General features: G+C 41.5%; 2 protein-coding genes across 8 annotated transcripts in view; both read left to right on the top strand.

The window, feature by feature from the left end:
- ABCB1 (ATP binding cassette subfamily B member 1) overlaps positions 1-20050 on the top strand; it is a 242136-nt gene that overhangs the window by 190076 nt on the left and 32010 nt on the right. For all 7 annotated transcript variants that reach the window (XM_045494677.1, XM_045494679.1, XM_045494678.1 and 4 more), the window contains 6 exons: positions 5027-5188; positions 6273-6449; positions 6995-7141; positions 9385-9492; positions 14525-14602; positions 17956-18039. In XM_045494677.1, coding sequence (XP_045350633.1) covers positions 5027-5188; positions 6273-6449; positions 6995-7141; positions 9385-9492; positions 14525-14602; positions 17956-18039 — 756 coding nt within the window. The remainder of the gene's footprint in view (positions 1-5026; positions 5189-6272; positions 6450-6994; positions 7142-9384; positions 9493-14524; positions 14603-17955; positions 18040-20050) is intronic.
- LOC123606405 (acyl-coenzyme A thioesterase THEM4-like) lies at positions 10338-11163 on the top strand. Its single transcript, XM_045494709.1, has one exon. The coding sequence runs from the start codon at positions 10457-10459 to the stop codon at positions 11054-11056; it is 600 nt and encodes a 199-aa protein (XP_045350665.1). The 5' UTR covers positions 10338-10456; the 3' UTR covers positions 11057-11163.

Genomic DNA, 20050 nt, shown 5'->3' with positions numbered 1-20050 from the left:
GTCTGTGGTTTCCTATATCATTTATTTCTGATCTAGTCTTTATTATTTCCTTACTTCTGAGGCTCTAGGTTTCATTTGTTGTTCTTTTTCTACCTCCTTTAGGTGTCAGAGTAGGTTGTTTATTTGGGATTTTTCTTGCTTTTGAAATAGGCCTGTATTGCTATATACTTCCCTCTTAGAACTGCTTTTGCTGCATCCCAAAGGTTTGGGACTTCTGTGTTTTCATTTTTATTTTTTTTCCGTGTATTTTTAAATTTCTTCTTTGATTTCCTGGTTGACTCATTCATTGTTTGATAGCGTGTTGTTGAGCCTCCATGTATTTGTGGTCTTTTCAGATTTTTTCTTATGATTGACTTTATTTCATAGTGTTGTGGTCAGAAAAGGTGCATGGTATGATTTCAATGTTTCTGTGTTTGTTGAGGGGTTTTTTTTGTTGTTGGCTAATATGTGAACTATTCTGGAGAATGTTCCATGTGCACTTGAAAAGAATATGTATTCTGCTGTTTTAAGATGAAATGTTCTGAATATATCTGTTAAATCTATCTAGTCCAGTGTGTCATTCAGAGCCATTGTTTCCTTGTTTATTTTCAGTTTAGATGATCTGTCCATTGATGTAAGTGGGTGTTAAAGTCCCTTACTATTATTGTGTTATTTCATTTAGTTCCTTTATGTTTGTTATTAATTGTTTTATATATTTGGGTGCTTACATGTTGGGTGCGTAAGTATTTGTAATTGTTATATCTTCTTGTTGGATTGTCCCCTTTATGATTATATAATACCCGTCTTTGCCTCTTTTTACAGTCTTTGTTTTAAAGTCTGGTTTATCCACTCTGGAAAACAGTGTGGAGGTTCCTCAAAAAATTAAAAATAGACCTACCCTATGACCCAGGAATAGCACTGCTAGGAATTTACCCAAGGGATACAGGAGTACTGATGCATAGGGGCACTTGTACCCCAATGTTTATGGCAGCACTCTCAACAATAGCCAAATTATGGAAAGAGCCTAAATGTCCATCAACTGATGAATGGATAAAGAAATTGTGGTTTATATACACAATGGAGTACTACGTGGCAATGAGAAAGAATGAAATATGGCCCTTTGTAGCAACATGAATGGAACTGGAGAGTGTTATGCTAAGTGAAATAAGACAGATACCATATGGTTTCACTCTTATGTGGATCCTGAGAAACTTAGCAGAAACCCATGGGGGAGGGGAAGGAAAAAAAAAAGGAGGTTAGAGTGGGAGAGAGTGGGAGAGACTCTTAAAAATTGAAAACAAACTGAGGGTTGATGGGGGGTGGGAGGGAGGGGAGGGTGGGTGATGGGTATTGAGGAGGGCACCTTTTGGGATGAGCACTGGGTGTTGTATGGAAACCAGTTTGACAATAAACTTCATATATTGAAAAAATAAATAAAGTCTGGTTTATCCAATATAAGTATTGTTACTCTGGCTTTCTTTTGATATCCATTTATGTGATAAATGTTTCTCCACCTCCTCACTTTCAATCTGTAGGTGTCTTAGGTTCTAAAATGAGTCTCTTGTAGGCAGCATATAGATGGATCTTATTTTTTTTTATTCATTCTGACACCCTGAGTCTTTTGATTGGAGTGTTTAATCCATTAACATTCAAAGTAATTATTGATAGAGCTGTATTTAATGCCATTTTATTACTTGTTTTGTCATTGTTTCTAGAGGTTTTCTCTGATCCTTTTTTGTCTTTTTCACTTTTGGTCTCTTTGTTGTACTCTTTGAGTACCCTTTAATATTTCTTGCAGGGCTTTTTTTAGTGGTCACAAACTCCTTTAGTTTTTGTTTGTCTGGGAAACTCTATCTCTCCTTTTGTTCTGAATGGTAGCCTTGCAGAATAGAGTATTCTTGGCTGCAGATTTTTCCCTTTCAGCGCTTAAATATATCCTGGCACTCCTTTTTGACTTCCCAAGTTTCTGTTGAGAGATCTCCAGCTAGTCTTATGGGTTTTCCCTTGTAAGTTAACACTTTTTTTTCTTGCTGCCTTTAAGATTTTTTTTTATCACTATATTTTGCAAATTTAATTACAGTGTGTCTTGGTGTTGGCCTGCTTTTGTTGATTTTAATAGGAATTCTTTTTGTCTTCTGGATTTGGATATCTGGTTTTGTTGTTGTTGTTGTTGTTGTTAGATTAGGGAATTTTTCTGCTATTATTTCTTGAAATAATTTTTCTGCCCCCTTTTCTCTTCCTGTCCTGGGACTCCTATAATAGGAATGTTACTATGTTTGATGGAGTCACTGAGTTCCCAAAGTCTATTCTCATATTCCACAATTCTTTCTCTTTTGTTCAGCTTTATTATTTTTCATTATTTTGTTTTCTAGGTCACTAGTTCATTCCTTTGATTCTTCCAGCCTGCTGTTCATTGCATCAAACCTGTTTCCAATCTCTGTGGTAGGGATCTCCCTGAAATCTTCTTTTCTCAAGTCCCCAGTGAAGATCCTTATGATTGTTGCTTTAAATTCTCCATCAGGCATGTTACTTATATCTGTTTTGCTTAGTTCTCTGGCCATGGCTTTATCTTGTTCTTTCATTTGGGATAAATTCCTCTGTCTTAGTATGTTCTAAGTGTCTGCCTTCTTCTCTGTGTTAGAAAGGCCATTTATGTCTCCTGCTTCTGAAAATGATGACCTTATAAAGAAGTAGTCATGTAGTATCCACGGCCTGGTGCTTCAGGGAGTGTCTCTGGTTTGTGCTATGTGTGCTCTGCTATTGTGTTTTGGCTGCTGTATCCTTCAGGCCAGGCATCTGCAGAGGCTCTCCTTGTCTGCTGTGGGCAGTGTTTGATCCTTGGCCTGAATGTGGTTTGTTTTTTTTTTTTTTTTTTTTTTTTTTTTTTCAAAGTTTTTTATTTATTTTTGGGACAGAGAGAGACAGAGCATGAACGGGGGAGGGGCAGAGAGAGAGGAAGACACAGAATCGGAAACAGGCTCTCGGAAACAGGCTCCAGGCTCTGAGCCATCAGCCCAGAGCCTGATGCGGGGCTCGAACTCACGGAGCGCGAGATCGTGACCTGGCTGAAGTCGGACGCTTAACCGACTGCGCCACCCAGGCGCCCCCTGAATGTGGTTTTAACTAGGTATGCTCTGATCTGCTTGTGAAGTGAGACTTCATACCAACTCCCCAGAACTGAGGCCCTGCAGAACTCTCTGATTGGGAGACGTAGAGTGGGCAGGAGTTGGTGCTGGTCTTCTCGGGGAGGACCCCGCCACTCTGAGACTAAGGCAAGCCTGACTTAGAATGGCAGTCCCGCCAGAGCATGGTGAGGGGGAGCTTGGTTTCAGCAAGTTAGGCAGCCTTTGTCTGAGCTGAGCTGTTTCCCTCAGGTAGCTCTCTGTTTATGCTGAGGGGCCAGGGAGGGAAGTGGCACCAGGCAGACAGCTCCTTTGTTCCCAGAGACACATCTCAAATGCTGCCTGACAGGGAAGTACTCCAAGAATAGTGAATAATCTCCCCCCAGTTTACCCCAGATGTTTTTTCAGATTGCTCTTTCCATACTGTCTGCCTCCAGGGTTTTTGCCTGCCTTCTTTCTAGGAGCAGCACAGTGACCTCTTGGCTCTATCCCAGCCAAGCCTGCTGACCTTTAAAACGCCAGGCTTTAGAGACATGGTGTGGGCAAGGGCTTGTCCTGGTCTTCTGGGGAAGGGGTCCACAGCACTGGGAATGAGACACGCTTGACCGAGAAGGACAATTCTGCCAGAGCACAGGGGTGTGGAGCTTGGTGTAAGCGAGTCAGGCAGCCTGTGCTGGTGCTGGTGCTGGTGCTGGTGCTGCGGTGCTTCCTGCAGGTGACTCTGTGTTTACGCGAAATGGCGCCTGCCAGCTCCCTTGTCCCCAAGGGGCAATTCCATGAACTCTGCCTCCTGCTCTGAGAACAGCAAACAGTATCCCCCAGTGTGCCCCAAGCATTTTTCAGGTAGCTGTTTACACGCTATCTGTCCCCAGGTTGTTTGCCTGCCTTCTCTCCAGGAGCAGCACAGTGCCCTCCTGGCTCTGTCCCAGGCAAGCCTACTGACCTTTAAAACTCCAGGCTTTAAGGGGCACCTGGGTGGGTCAGTTGGTTAAGTGCCAGACTTCAGCTCAGGTCATGATCTCACGGTTTGTGGGTTTGTGGTTTGTGGTTTGTGCCCCACGTCAGGCTCTGTGTTGACAGCTCAGAGCCTGGAGCCTGCTTCCGATTCTGTGTCTCCCTCTCTCTCTGACCCTCCCCCGTTCACATTCTGTCTCTCTCTCAAAAATAAATACACGTTAAAAAAAAAAAAAAAAGAATGGGGAACTCTTAAAAAAAAAAAAGAAAAACATTTGCATAGCTCTTCAGTTTTTCCATAATGCTTCTACCTAGGAGTGAGTACCATTTATTAAGCACTTACAGTGCATATATCCTAATGCTTTGTGTACATTATATTATTTGATCATCACAACTACTCTAAGAAGTGAGTACTAATATTATCTCCATTTTATATGTGAACAAATCGAACTCACATAAGTTAAAAGAGTTGAATAAAATCCTAGAATTTATAATTGGCAGAACTAAGGTTTGAATTTAGATCAGTGTGACACTGGATACTGAATGCTGCTGCCTCACACTCCTTGTCCATCTGAATCATCCAGAGATCCTGTGAGATGGGATGCCATGGATCCCCAGACTGATGCTATCTAGTCTGCACCAGTAATGCACATTGACCTGTGTCTGCTCTGACTGGCCAGTGCCTGGACCGTAGCATTTTTTACTTTGTATAAACCTCTTATTACTATTGTAAACTGAGGCTGATAGAGGTTAAGTAAAATATTTAGAAGCTTACATAACATTACTAGGTGATTATCATATTTGTGTTAATAATAAAACATTTTTAAATCATTATCAATTGACTATACATTTACTGAAGCAAGAGTGCCTTATATAGTTTAGATGGCTTTACAGTGTCCAAGTAAATCTAAATTGAATGAATTTTTGCATGTAATTGTTCATTTATTCAAAAACCTAACCTTTCTCTTTAGGCCAGAAAAGGCCGGACCACCATAGTGGTAGCTCATCGTTTGTCTACAATTCGTAATGCTGATGTCATCGCCGGTTTTGATGATGGAGTCATTGTGGAAAAAGGAAATCATGATGAACTCATGAAAGAGGAAGGCATTTACTTCAAACTTGTCACAATGCAGGTATAATCCAACTATAGAATTTTCCTGAACTGTCTCAGGTATAAGCTGATTTTGTGTGTTTAGTACTATAAATAAACATTACTTGATTTTGTTAATAAGTGAGAAAAATAACTGGGGAATTCAGACCAGGTTTTTTTCCCCATTTAAAAGGAGGGAAAATAAAGAAGGATAATTAGAGAAAATTAAACATTTAAAAACGTTGAAAGGTAATCTATCCACCATAGTAGGCATTAGCCACATGTAATTACTGACATGTCAGTGGTAGTTATTCTGAAATGAAGTGTTTTAGGGAGAAAATGCATACCATATTCCAAGGACGTGGTACCAAAGAAGAATGCAAAATACCACAGTAAGTTTTTATATTGATTGCATGTTGAAATGCCAGTATCTTGCATATATTAGGTTTAAACCAAATACATAGTACAAACTGATTTCCCTCTTATATTTTTTAATGTGGCCACTGAGAAAATTTTATTTTATTTATTTATTTATTTATTTAAAAAAGTTTTTTTAACATTTATTCAGTTTTGAGAGACAGAGAGAGACAGAGTGTGTGTTGGTGAGGGGCATAGAGACGGAGACGCAGAATCTGAAGCAGGCTCCAGATTCTGAGCTGTCAGCACAGAGCCCGACATGGGGCTGGAACCCATGAACCATGAGATGATGGCCTGAGCCAAAGTTGGACGCTTACCTGACTGAACGACCCAGACTCCTCAGCTACTGAGAAACTTTTAAATGACAAGTATGGGTCACAGAATGGCTTGGATCATATCCCCATTGATAGCACTGGTCCAAAGCAAATAGGATTGAGGCCCAAACACCCACAAAAAGGACATCACAACGTAAGATATAGGGAAAGGATGTCATGTTATTTCAGCATATTCAGTGGCAATCCTTCTTCAGTGGTTTTAATTTTCAAATATATCACACATTCACACATGCACAGAAACCCTCAGCAACTTAACTTTATCCTTTCCTATAATGATGTAAATTACCACTTTCCTTGATAGCTGATGGTTGGCAATTAACTTTCATTATTTTTTCCCAGCCTAACCCACTTGTGCGTATTTCTTGTTTACTTTAGACAAGAGGAAATGAAATTGAATTAGAAAATGCAGTTTATGAATCCATAAGTGAAATTGATGCCTTGGAAATGTCTCCAAAAGATTCAGGATCCAGTTTAATTAGAAGAAGATCAACCCGCAAGAGTATACATGCATCACAAGGCCAAGATAGAAAGCTTGGTACAAAAGAGAACTTGGTATGGAGGAGGATGTAGTTATGTCTTCAACCCTCTCTCTGTGGCTTTCGTAGTTTGGTGGGCTAGCAGTGGGGTGGTAGGGGTCAAAACAAGAAAGGCTTATCCAGAATCCTCCTGTCGTGTCTCCCAAAACCTTCCACAGACCAAATCTCAACATTTTAGATTCAGGTTAGAATGTATGAATGAGAATTTATAGGACAAGAATTTTACAATTAGAATTTATAATGTTAAAGAGATTCTAAGGGGTCTTCAAATATGGATAGCTCTATTCTTTTATCCCTACTTGTAAATCCTCTTGTCCTGTTCCAAGTGTGATTCTCCAGATGTCAGGTTGAATGTTTGTGGAGACAGCATTTATTTCTTAAAATATAAAGGAGTAATATAACAATCTTTTTTAAAAAGTTAAATAGCCACCAATTCATAAGAAAACAGGAATAAAAAAATCTTCATTTAAAAATTTGTGCATACTGAAGAACTGTTTATCATTAAATCAATTGAGGATCAGTCTTTTTATAACTAGCCTGTTGTCATATTTTGTTTCCCAGGATGAACATGTACCTCCAGTTTCCTTCTGGAGGATTCTGAAGCTCAATATAACTGAATGGCCTTATTTTGTGGTTGGTATATTCTGTGCTATTATAAATGGAGGCCTGCAACCAGCATTTTCAGTAATATTTTCAAGGATTATAGGGGTAAGTGTTTATGTCCATTTTTTTGGATTGACTTGTGAGGCCTGACTAAAGAATGAGCTGTTTATATTTGTAAGTGTACACACAAGCCACAAAAAAATGAGGACCTTCATATGAAACTCTGCAACTTGAAGATGTAAGAATGCAAATCTGATTTGTGATAGAAAGACTACTTTTTCAAGCTTTCCTTCATCCTTGCGGTTGGTTGCTGTCTTAGGGCCCAGATTGCTGAAATAGTCACAAAACTGACTAGATGACTCTCTCTTGCCTGCCGTCACTGGGCTCTGAGTAGACGTCATGAAAAGTCCTGTCACCAATGTGCTTGTCAGACTGGCTTGAGACAGAGCCATTCTGGGACAGACACACTTGTCAGGACACAAGCAGGAATGCCGCCTCTGTGAGGTGTCCATCCCACTTGTAAAGATGAAAACAAAAAGCAACAGCTTCTGAAAGGTTGACCTATTTTGTCTGCACCTGCTTTTAAAGAAGGCATTTTCAACAATAATGCTACAACCCAGGCAGGAATGCTCTTTGTTTAATGGTAGATGTTCATATATCAAGCTGAGGATACCCTTGCCACCATACCTGCTGAAAACATTGCAGAGAAAGAAGTTGATCCCTACGTGAAGGATGCGAAACTCTAACTTGTGATTATACTAAAAACTACGTAAATATTCAGCTCTCTACCCATGCTTGGCTAACTTATTTCTGGTTGATACTCATATGTATAATGTATTCATTCAAGAAATATTTTTTTCAGTGACTGCTCTGAGCCATATACTATTCTAGGTGGTGAAAAATACCAAGAAGGAGTTAGTGTCTGATTGCATAGAGCATATGTTCTAGGACAAGGGTCAGCAGACTTTTTCTTTAAAGGGTAAGATAGTAAACAGTTTAGATTTTGAGGGCCAGATGGTCTCTGTTGCAAATACTTAGCTCTACTGTTGTAGTGCAGAAGCACCCATATACAAGCAGAAACAAACATGGCAGTATCCCATTAAGACTTTATATAGACATTTGGCTGGTGGTCCACAGGGAGCTGATCCCTGTTCTAACATTTGTTGTACAGTCAGGGAGGTAGACAGTTTGCATCATCAGAAAAAAAAATGGAAATAGGAATGGGTTTGGCTGTATGTAACAAAAACTCAGCCTAAGAACTTTATATTTTTCTCATTCCTCATGTAACAGTAAGGCTGGAAGCAAATGATCCAGGGCTAGCACATTGGTTAGGCAACCAGTTATCTGCCTGGTTGAAGGTTTGTAACACAGAATTTAAGGCTGTGGGCTCTGAGTTAGATTGCTCATGTTTATCTCTTGGGTCATCACTTGCTGGCTCTGTTAACTCAAACAGGCTAATTAGCCTCTCTGAGCTTCAGTTACCGTTTATAAAGTGGTGATGATAATAAACCTTAGGAGGTGATAGGATAAAAGGAACAATATACATGAATTTGTGTAGAAGAATATCTGAATATCTGTCACAGAATAAGGGCTTGCTGATTGTTTGCTTTTTTTTTTTTTTTTTTTTTTTTGGTTGCAATAACTAATCATCAAAAATTGATCTCCTCTAAAAGGCTGTTGTTACTTTACAGAGTATAAAGTTGAATAGGTTGGATTAGGAGTGTAGCTCTGTTACAAGACAGTTTTGGCCCACTGTGAAGGGAGTTGTTTCTTTCCTGGGAAGTGGTGACTCTCTGTGTTCTCTAAGCCCAACACATCCTATGAGCCTTCTTACCATCTCTGGAAAGACCTCCATGTGTGGTGCTGGGTCAGCTGGCTGTCCAGCCGGCCATCCAAAAAAACCTACCTCAAGGAGGCTCCTTTCATGCCGAAGGCCTGGGCTCTCTCTAGTTTACCAAAACAGCACCGACAGGTTTGTCTCCAGTTTGAAATGTTCAAATTGTAAAACAAACTGCCATTGAGTGTGGTTTCCCATCAAAAGAAGAAGACAGTATTTATTCTCATTTCTACTTTACATAGTAGGTGTGGCTCTTGGGGCACTCAATTACTCCAAGAGGGGTGTGCTCAGAAAAAGTAGTGGATCCATTTAGGAACGACAGACACATTCTCAGCCCCTAAGGAAGGAAGAGTACACACACCTTTAGGTTTGGCATTAGGGAAACCAGACCTGACTTCTGTTTTACTAAAGCTATCTTGACCCCCAAATACTGTGCTTGACAGGACATGAGTCAGACCCAGAATGACTTCCTTAGGCCTTGAACTGAAACCTTTCAATATTTTCTTAACAGGTTTTTACCAGAGTTGAGGATCCTGAAACAAAACGACAGAATAGTAACATATTTTCATTATTGTTTCTAGTCCTTGGAATTGTTTCTTTCATTACATTTTTCCTTCAGGTAAATATCTACATTTTCACTTGATTCATTTTGGGGAATGCATTATTATTCAACTGGGGAAATTTCTAAACATCTGTGTGATTTTTTTCTTATAAACTGGACTGTTAGCAACCAAGTTTCTTTGACCTACTCATTTATTATTTTTTTAAGTTTTATTTTTATTTATTTTGAGAGAGAGAGAGAGAGAATGCCCAAGTGGGGGAGGGACAGAGAAAGGGAGAGACAATCCCAGGCAGGCTCTGCATTGTCAGTGCAGAGCCTAATAAAGGCCTCGAACTCACAAGCCATGAGATCATGACCCGAGCTGAAGTCAGACGCTTCATGGACTGAGCCACTGAAGCTCAGTCCCTTCTTTGACATAATTAAAACAAAGATGTTTTGCTTTCACTTTGCTTGGTTACCTTTTCCTCCCCAACATGACTTCCTCTAACTGAAATATTAATGAAATCAGAGGGAAGTGGGTATTTGATCTAATACAATGATTGAAAATGAAAGCTAGGTACTCAAAAATGGAATTCAGGGAATCCCTGGGCATAAGTTTGGATAGAAATACTGCCAGTCACTTTAAGTACTCAAAATGCTTTGTTATGTTCTGAAAACAACAAAAAGCAAAAAACACGTTAAGCAAGTCACACTATTTTAAAAACGTTTGAAGAGTTTATCATTCAACTTTTGCTAAAGGAGAAAGAACCTTTTTAATGATGGAAGAATGCCAGTCTTCAAACAGAAAGTGTATGACACATTTTTGAAGAGTCAGATTTTTCAGCTTGCAAATGATTTGGCTGGAACAAAACTGTAAAGGAATTAAGTGCTCTAAAAGTTTAGTATGATAAGGCGGTGTTAGACTTTGATTCAAGTATGAGCTGCACCAATTCCTAATTTTGTGTTTGGGGGCAATAAAATAATTTAAACCAACCCTCAGTTTCCTCATCTATAAAATAGGAATATTAGTACCTGCCTCTTGATGACTGAAAGAAATAATTGTGACCTGGGTCACGTGCCCCTCTGTGATGGGGGGAGGAGTGTGCTGGCCAGCAGCCATGCAGTCTTTGGGACCAGAGCCCCACACACCTTTGGAGCCAGACTGCAAAGCTGCTTCCTGCGTGGCCCACAGGGAGATGAGTCTCCACCATCAAGGGATCCAGGGCCACTTCCAAGGTTGTTTTATTCTGAGAAGGTCATTTATAAGGACCATGCTCTTCCTAGCCCCAGCTGGAGCAAGGACATGAGCCTCCTCTTTGACCAGCTCCTGAGGAAAGGTGCAGACAGCTCCTGGAAACATTTGCCTTCACATACAAATGTAAAACTACTGGAAAGATCAAAGACTTCAAAACCTTTTTTTCCTCACACAAAGCCTATAAAAGAACAAATGTCACAGACCCCACTCTTTCCCAGAAGTTTTGAGGAAGGCCTGAGCTTTGAATATGCAATGTTTCATAATCATGCTGAAGAAAAGATATTTGCATATTTCAGTGAGATACTTACTTGCAAGGAGCACGTAGATTCCTTCGTGGAGGTGCATTGCCACCATGATTACTGCTGCTGTTGGTATGTCTGCAGTTAGAGCCGGGGGAATTGCCCTGGCTGCCAATCTCAACATCAGCTTTATTATATTTTTTAAGTTTTATTTATTTATTTTGAGAGAGCTAGTAAGCAGGGGAGGGGCAGAGAGAGTCCCAAATGCAAGAATCCCAATGCAGGGCTTGATCTCACAAACGACGAGATCATGACCTGAGCTGAAACCAAGAGTCCTGAAGCTTAACCGACTGGGTGAGCCAGGTGCCCCTCAACATCAGTTTTAAAAGGCCTATCCCCCTTTGCTCTGTTGTGATAAATAGCCAGCTTGATAGAGTTCAAGGAAGGAAATTATTTCCTGTAATGTTCAAAGTGTGGATGAGAAGACCCTGTACTCAGGGCCAACAAGCTTATCTATCAAGCTGGATCCTGAAAAAAGTTTGACATAAAAGAGCTGCTCATGCATTCTACACCAGTCTGCATTAGGCTCTCCTTCTGCCAGAAGAAGCTGTTGTCCCCAGTCCTCTTACGCTTGCTGTTGAGTTGCCCACAGGTTGAAGCCTGCTAACACCAGCCTTCCTGAACATAATTTTGGAATACAACTCCAGGAGCTCTTTTCAACTTTCTGAACTTTTTAACACAGAAGCATCCCTGTGAGAGTGTCATCAGTTGTTTGTGTCTCCTAGGATAGGTGTCTGCTTCTCCTAAATTTGAATGGGCTCTTTAAGGTTGCACAAGCACAATGCTGCCCTGTTGTAGACCAGAGAAAAAATTCACACTGAAACTTTTAAAAATATTTTTTTAAATCACTTTTTTAAAAAGTTTATTTATTTTGGGGGTGGGGGACAGAGAAGGAGAGAGAGAATCCCAAGTAGAATCTACACTGTCAGCACAGAACCCACTGCAGGGCTCGAACTCACAAACCATGAGATCATAACCTGAGCCGAAATGAGGAGTCAGGTGCTTAACTGACTGAGCCACCCACGTGCCCCCATAGTGAAACTTTTACTGCAGACTTGGAAATGCCAGAAAACCAAATGAAGGAATAAGTGTGTGTGTGTGTGTGTGTGTGTGTGTGTGTGTGTGTGTGTGTTATAAATTACAAAGCTACCTTTATTGTATCCACACCAATCTTTTTTGGCTACAGTAGGAAACACTAGTTCCTGTAAGAATGGATACTTCAAATCTGGATTCTAGGGATTAAACAATCATTGAAAGAGAGAAAGAGAAAGGGAGAAGGAAGAAATAATGTGATCAAATTCCTAAGTCTGCGTGAGGCAGTAGCAAACAGTTGCTTATTGAATGAATAGATAAGTAGCCACATGTAATTTTTCTAAGTCTCTGTATTTATTTGTTTATTTTGAATGAGAGAGCAAGAGCAGGGGAGGAGCAGAGAAAGAGGAGAGCGAGAATCCCAAGCAGCCTCCAAGCCGTCAGCATGGAATCTGACTCAGGGCTCAATCCCACCAACCATAAGATTTTGATCTGAACCAAAGTAAAAGAGTCAGACGCTCAACCAGTTGAGCCACACAGGCACCCCTGACCTAAATATAATAGATTTGATACTTTAACTACATGCAAGATTGCCAGAGCAACTGTTAATGCCACAGAACGGAAAGATTGCCAAGTGTGAAGTTGGTTAAGGAGTTTCAAGGGTGGTAGGCTTTGAACTGGTCCCTTACACGTCGGAGACGGAGACGTGAACTGCTGAAGCAAAGGCAGTGAGAGCAGTTACCTTTGTAACATAATGATGCTCCAGGATACTGGAGCCGGACTTGCCTGGCAAAACTAAGTGAGAACAAAGGCTCTAAATTATAGGACCTCAGAGCTGTAGAGCTGGCAATGTGCTGAACAATGTTAGAATGCTCAGCCCTTCATTTAGAAACCAAAGGAGGGAGCTCTGTGGGTGATTAAATTTCAGGCTCTGGGTTCCCATTTTGGTTGGAATTCTCACAGACCCAGATTCAGGTTCCAACTCTGCCACCTTACAATTGTGTCTGTCCTCTCTCTAAACCTTAGTTTCGTTTGTAAAGTGGTTATACAGTTGTCATAAGGATGACCTTCTCCCATCATTAAAAGGGTTGTCATAGGTGTACACACATATATGTGTATGTGTTCGTGTACTTTGTATAAAGTACAGTGTCAGAGTAATCACTTAAAAATGGCTAGGTCCCTATAGAAATAACGGTAATATTCCTGCAGTGAGGGAGATATTTCACATTTCATTCAGTCCAGTGACAGAAACCTTAATCTGGCCATGTCTAAGTAAATTTACTGTTTTAGTAATTTCAGACTTCAGTCAATTAACCCAGGGTTTCTCCCTTTCCTCCTTCTTCCAGATCAGTGTCTATGTTAGCAGAGGCATAGAGAGTAGAGGCACGTCACGTGCCTGCCTGCTTCTTGCTGGCACCTGGCAGGGCCCACGGCCTTCAGTTACGTGGTCCAACCCGGCTGTGCCCCTTTATCAGAACCACTTGGAAGAATTGGCTCTTGCTTCACTTGTGCTCTTTGCGTGTGTTTCTTCCCTCTCTCGCTAATGTGTCTCAGCGGGCCCAGAGGAGCTATGGCTGCCCTCTTCCACGTCTCTGATTCTGCAGGGACTTGGGCTGTTATTCGAGCCTCTCCTCTTCTGATGCACCGTCGGCCATTTCCACTCTGCTTTCTCCATGAGATTGTGTGTCAGGCCTCGTCCACAGACTGCTGCTTCCTGGAGCTCCAGAAAGAAAGGGGGATGCTGCTCCATCCTCGTCCTAAATCCCCACACCCACTGGGGTGAGGGTTCTGATACCCTCCCTCCCCAGATGTGGCTGCACGGCAGCACACTCACATCTGACTCTTTATTTCCCCGAGTAACTCTTCCCTCCTCCCAGACACAGAAGGTTATATCCTTGGGGGAAGAGGAGAAGCAGTGCAGAAAATTCCTCTTGGCGTCTTCTTCCCCAGACTAGTCTGCTTCTACACCTTTTTTTTTTTTTTTTTTTAAAGCTTCGAAACTGGGAATTTGTTATCTTTGTTCTCTGCATCCTTTATGGCTGGGGTGACCAAATATTTCTTTTTTCTCACATTACACCTCAGGTCCTGGTGTAATTATTAACAGCACCCTTTTTCATTCTCCAAGTGTCCTGGTTTGCATGATAGGTAATACAGCCACCCTGCTTCGAGTGCCCCTGTCTTCGGAACTTCAGCTTCCTGAATGACAGACCCTGGTTCACCGGGAGAAATAAGCAGGGATAGAAATAGGGACAAAGAAACACATTTCCCAGTCAGCCCCTGATCAGCCCACCAGTAGCTGGGGAGTAGCAGGGATGGTTTCCAAACGGGGCTCCCCTGGCTATGCGGCTGCTGTGGCTAGGTGCCCTTAGTACACAGTCACCGAAACACCACCAACCCTGTTTCAGGCTTTCTGACTTTGTCTGGTGTCCCCGTTAGCCGTGACATCAACTCTCCCTCCTTTCGTGTAACCCCATGGCTGGGTCTGTGACAAGTCTTCTTCCTTGTGGCATGTTCTTCTTCACAGGGCTTCACGTTTGGCAAGGCTGGGGAGATCCTCACCAAGCGGCTCCGATACATGGTCTTCAGATCCATGCTAAGACAGGTATGTCTGCTGAGGATTGTGCCGGGGCTGTGCAGAACTCCCCGCTTGGGCCCGTGGTCTCGTGCAGAGGGAGTGCAGTTGGGTTTCTCAGAGCGAACTCCTGCAATGGTCTTCCCTCGGTCTCTCCTCACAGATGTGGCTGGACGCCGCCCCCAGGTTGGGCTCAGAGGCCCTGCTGTCCATCTGCTGTGGGTGGGACAAGGAGTGGGATCATCACAGATGGTCCCCAGAGCTGGTTCACCTCCAGCCTTTGTGTTGGCAGCTGGAGGCAGAGTCATCCCTTTCCTCTCTTTCTTTCCTTCTTTCCCCTCGGAACCCATATATGTGTCTTCCCACCAAGAGATGCTACCTGTGCCCTTTCTTTCCTCAAATCAAAATGTATCCCGACTACCCAGTTTTTTGTTTGCTGTGGCCAGAGTGATAGAGCAGTTCAGCTCATAGTGTTCGTTACAAGCTGATAACGGCTTACTAGAATGCCTCTTACATTTTCCACCTTCAGAACCCTAACAACAGGCAGACATGAATATTTTCCTGGGGAAAGGGGGAGGGAGCTTCTGGGAATGTAACCCAAAGCAGTCCAGTTCTAAGGGAGAGTTTCTTTAACAACCATGAAAATTTTGTATGTGAGTTTATAACCCTCCATCTTAAAATTACTGATCACTTGCCAGTGAATAACATGAGGCTCCAGAAGGATGCCCTGGACATGCCAGGAGTACTGGAATCCTGGCTGAGAAGCATCAGTTTGCTGTGTTAGGATTTCTAGTTGGCATTCACATCTTCCCAGCTGTCTTTGGTTCCTCAATCCTTTCCCACCTACACCACCATTACTTAAAAAGAAGCATATTTAGGGGCGCCTGGGTGGCTCAGTCGGCTAAGCGTCCGGCTTCGGCTCAGGTCATGATCTCGCGCTCTGTGAGTTCGAGCCCCGCGTCGGGCTCTGTGCTGACAGCTCAGAGCCTGGAGCCTGTTTCAGATTCTGTGTCTCCCTCTCTCTCTCTGACCCTCCCCCCGTTCATGCTCTGTCTCTCTCTGTCTCAAAAGTAAACGTTTAAAAAAAAAATTTAAAAAAAAAAAAAGCATATTTTTTTTTTCAACGTTTATTTATTTTTGGGACAGAGAGAGACAGAGCATGAACGGGGGAGGGGCAGAAAGAGAGGGAGACACAGAATCAGAAACAGGCTCCAGGCTCTGAGCCATCAGCCCAGAGCCCGACGCGGGGCTCGAATTCACGGACTGCGAGATGGTGACCTGGCTGAAGTCGGACGCTTAACCGACTGCGCCACCCAGGCGCCCCAAAAGAAGCATATTTATGGCAGTTGCTGGCCCATGACTGGCAGAGCACTGTTTGATGGGGGCGCTGTCCTAGGACTCTGAGTCAAACCATATTTATAACTGAGATTCCAGTTAGGATTGAGGCTGAACTTGGTCCAGAACCAAATGCCCCATTATCCCGCCAGCTGCCAGGCCAGCTCTTAGGTCTGTTATACTTCGGCAGTTGAGCTGATGGTTTGTGTAATGCCCTCTCCATAAATTATTAAATCTATCAAATACACATTAAGGACCTTCTGCTTGCCATAGTACTAAGTATTGTCAGGCATTCAAACCTCAGCAGTCCCTGTCTTCAAGGAAGTTACATGCCAGTAGAAGAGGCACTTAAACACAATAATTCTAAAAAGCAAAGTGATACATGCTATGATAATTTAGAACACTTTCTTCTTCATTAATACTTTGGGGGGAAATGGTAGATACTGCTTTAATTGCAAGCCACCAGGACCATAGTTATTTTTATTAAAGATATAAATTCATACTTCAGACTCACAATCTTTTTAGTATTTATGTATTTAAAAATGTAAGTGGCTTTATAGAAAAAAAATCCTGTTGTATGTAGTTCTTAATCTAGATTTCTTCTGTTGATTTTTTAATTTTTTTTTATTTATTTTTTTCAACGTTTATTTATTTTTGGGACAGAGAGAGACAGAGCATGAACGGGGGAGGGGCAGAGAGAGAGGGAGACACAGAATCGGAAACAGGCTCCAGGCTCTGAGCCATCAGCCCAGAGCCTGATGCGGGGCTCGAACTCACGGACCGCGAGATCGTGACCTGGCTGAAGTCGGACGCTTAACCGACTGCGCCACCCAGGCGCCCCTCTGTTGATTTTTTTAAACCCAATTCATTTATTCTGCCCTGAACTATAATAAGTTATCTAAACTGCCTATTCAACTTCTCTATTTAGATATCTAAGTAGCATTTCAATCTTATATCTAAAATTGCACTTTTGAAAAAAAAAAAAGTAAAAATAAAATTGAACTTTTGTTTCTCCCCTCTGCACAGGGCTTACTTTTTACCTAGTCTTCCCCCATATCCGTAATGGTAGCTCCATTCTACCAGTTGTTCAGGCTAAAAACTTTGAGGTCATTTTTGACTCCTCTCTTTCTGTGTGATGTTATAGTTACCTCCTAACTGGTGTCGCTGCCCTGATCCTTATTCAAATCCATTAGTTTCACCTCCTAAGAGCCAAAGTCATTCTTCTAAAATATAAGTCAAGTCACATCCCCCTGCTCATATCCTGCTAGAAGCTTCCCATATCCCTCAGGGTAAAATCTGGAATCTTTACAGTTGCCTCCAAGGTCATGATGTGGTCCCCACTCCCTCTCAGACCTCATCTTCTACAGCTTCCCCCCTTTCCCAATGTACAGACTGAACACTGGTTTGCTACACAAGGATGAGAGAGGGCAGGGGTAGGAAAGCCAAATGAGAATGGAGATCTGTCCAGAGGAAGAGACTTCTTTTACAAATTCACACAAAGGTCCTCTTAAAGCTGTTAGCAGCCCTTAAGGCCTTCTTGGAGGTGCATAAACAGATCAAGTATGACTTTGCCTCAGGGCCTTTACACATGCTATTTTTTCCTTCTCTGAAATATTTTTCTCCCTCTCTTCATTCAGATCTCTGCTTAAATATCACCTTAGAGAGGCCTTCTCTGTTCCCTAGTGCCTTTCTTCGCTTTTTTTCCTTCTTATTCTGATCTGTTTTTCTTCATTGAATTTATTTACACTTGGCCCTGTATGTATTTATTTACTTGTGGCATACGTCTCAAGTAAGCTTTATGAAAGCAGCAACATTCTCTTTTTTGTTCACTATTGTTTAGATCCAACAATTAAAATCACATTTGGAACAAAACACTCAAATTTTTTTGATAAATGAAATTATTTATATTCTTGTCTATTGAGTGTCAAATCTTGAGTGCTAAATACGAGGGATATAAGTGATAACCAACCTGACCCTGTCATTGCCCTAAGAGCTAAGAGTCTTATAAATAGAGCTTTAAGATAATAAAATCATTTTCTGTGCCACAGGATGTGAGCTGGTTTGATGACCCTAAAAATACTACTGGAGCATTAACAACCAGGCTTGCCAATGACGCTGCTCAAGTTAAAGGGGTATGTGCCTCCTTTGTGCTGGTGTTTGTCTTAATTGGCTATTTTGGATTTCAGCAGGAAATTAATTTTCTCATTACAGGTGTTCTCATAATCATTAAAATGTCAAATATTTAACACAGTACATATGCCTTATAGCAAAAATGTTAACTGCTTAAACATTATATATTGTATAGTGTATACATAACTTACAGGCTTTCTTTTGTTATTTACTACTTAGTCATGCTATTAACAAGATACACATGGAAGGATAATTATTTAGAAAAGGAAGTACTTATCAGCATATCATGTAGGACCAGTCTGTTGTGATCAGTTAAACAAGAGAAAATTGTAGGGGTGCCTGGGTGGCTCAGTTGGTTAAGTGACCAGCTTCAGCTCAGGTCATGATCTCACAGTTTGTGAGTTCGAGCCCCATGTTGGGCTCTGTGCTGACAGCTCAGAGCCTAGAGCCTGCTTCAGATTCTGTGACTCTGTTTCTTTCTGCCCCTTCCCCACTCAGGCTCTGTCTCTGTCTCTCTCTCAAAAAATAAACATTGAAAAATAATTTAAAAAGCAAGAGGGGAAGGGAAGGGGAAAAAATAGTTACAAACAGAGGGAGGGAGGCAAACCATAGGAGACTCTTAAATATTAAGAGAACAAACTGAGGGTTGATGGGAGGTGGGGGAGAGAGGAAAGTGGGTGATGGGCATTGAGGAAGGCACTTGTTGGGATGAGCACTGGTTGTTGTATGGACGCCAGTTTGACAATAAATTATATTTTTAAAAATGAGAAAATTGTAATTGCTGCTGAAAAAAATAATGTGTGTAGTTTCTGTATGAACATTTAGGAGCATTGCAGTTTAGAGGAGAGGGAAGAAAAATCTAAAAGCAGGTTGAAAGAAATGAGAAGCACATGAAAAAATGAAAGCAGTGGAACAACCATATCAGGCTACAAAGCTTAAATTTTACCACCACATGAATCTCTTTGATTGATCTAACTAGAAACTGTTGAACCAGGAGGTTTTGATTTGTGGATGAAATGACAATTTCTTCTTCTACAACCACAACTACAACTGTTGATAGCAAAACTCCACAAGATAATGTAGAATTCAAAAAAACATGTGATCTCTCCTGTGTCTCTCCCTCACTTGAACCTTATTAATCTTTATCTTTAAACCTTTCTATAAGGTAGCTCTATTTTAAAGTTTCTTCTATCTAGTAAATGGACCTTCTGTAAAAATAAATTGGGTTTTGAATGTGGAAGCACACACAGTTGTAAAATTACAGTATAAATCTTGGTGATTGTTTTAATACAGATTTCTTTGCTTGAGGCAAACAAATCAACAAAAACCGAGGTTTAGATCAAGTTGTAGAGAACCTAACAGAGCCGAATGTGCCCTGCTTGAAATAACTTTGAACTTCCTGAAACAGACAACTCTGGCTCTATGGCATCTACACGGTATATCACATTGTCGTTAAGTGCTGTGGAAAGAAAACAGCAGCAGGATATATGGGTATGGGGATTCTGGTTGTCAGGTAAGGAAGGCCTCAAAGATCTGGTGATAGATGCAGGAGGCCTGAATGAGGGAAAGGTAGTATCCCTGTAGATATGTAGGGAAAAGTATTTTAAACAGAAGGATCAGCAAGTGCTAAGGCCCTGAGGCTAGAGCATTTCCATAACTGTTCCCAAAACAATAAAGAGGATAGTATGGCGGAGTAAAGTGAGTGAAAGGAAGAGTCATAAGAATTGAAATCAGTATTATATCTGGAAATAAATGGGAAACCATTGTAGGCTTTTGAACACAGGAATGATGGGATCTGAAATCTTTAAAGGCTGCTGTATAATAGGCTGAAGGGGGCACGGGTTGAAGCAGGGACTCTATTGCCATAATCAGGGGAAAGATGATAGAGGTTTAGACCAGGGTGGTCATAGTTAGGTGACACAAAGTAATCAGATTCTGGACATAGTTTGAAGGTACAGCCAACAGAATTTGTTGGTTACCTATGGGGAATAAGAAAACAGCGATCTAGAATGT

This window comes from Leopardus geoffroyi, chromosome A2, assembly GCF_018350155.1.
Source record: "Leopardus geoffroyi isolate Oge1 chromosome A2, O.geoffroyi_Oge1_pat1.0, whole genome shotgun sequence".
NCBI classification, from domain to species: Eukaryota; Metazoa; Chordata; class Mammalia; order Carnivora; family Felidae; genus Leopardus; species Leopardus geoffroyi.
This window is presented reverse-complemented; position numbering and strand designations above follow the sequence as displayed.

Excerpts from the sequence above, each read along its gene's own strand:
- LOC123606405 (XM_045494709.1), top strand. The coding sequence starts at position 10,457 with ATGACTGAAAGAAATAATTGTGACCTGGGTCACGTGCCCCTCTGTGAT.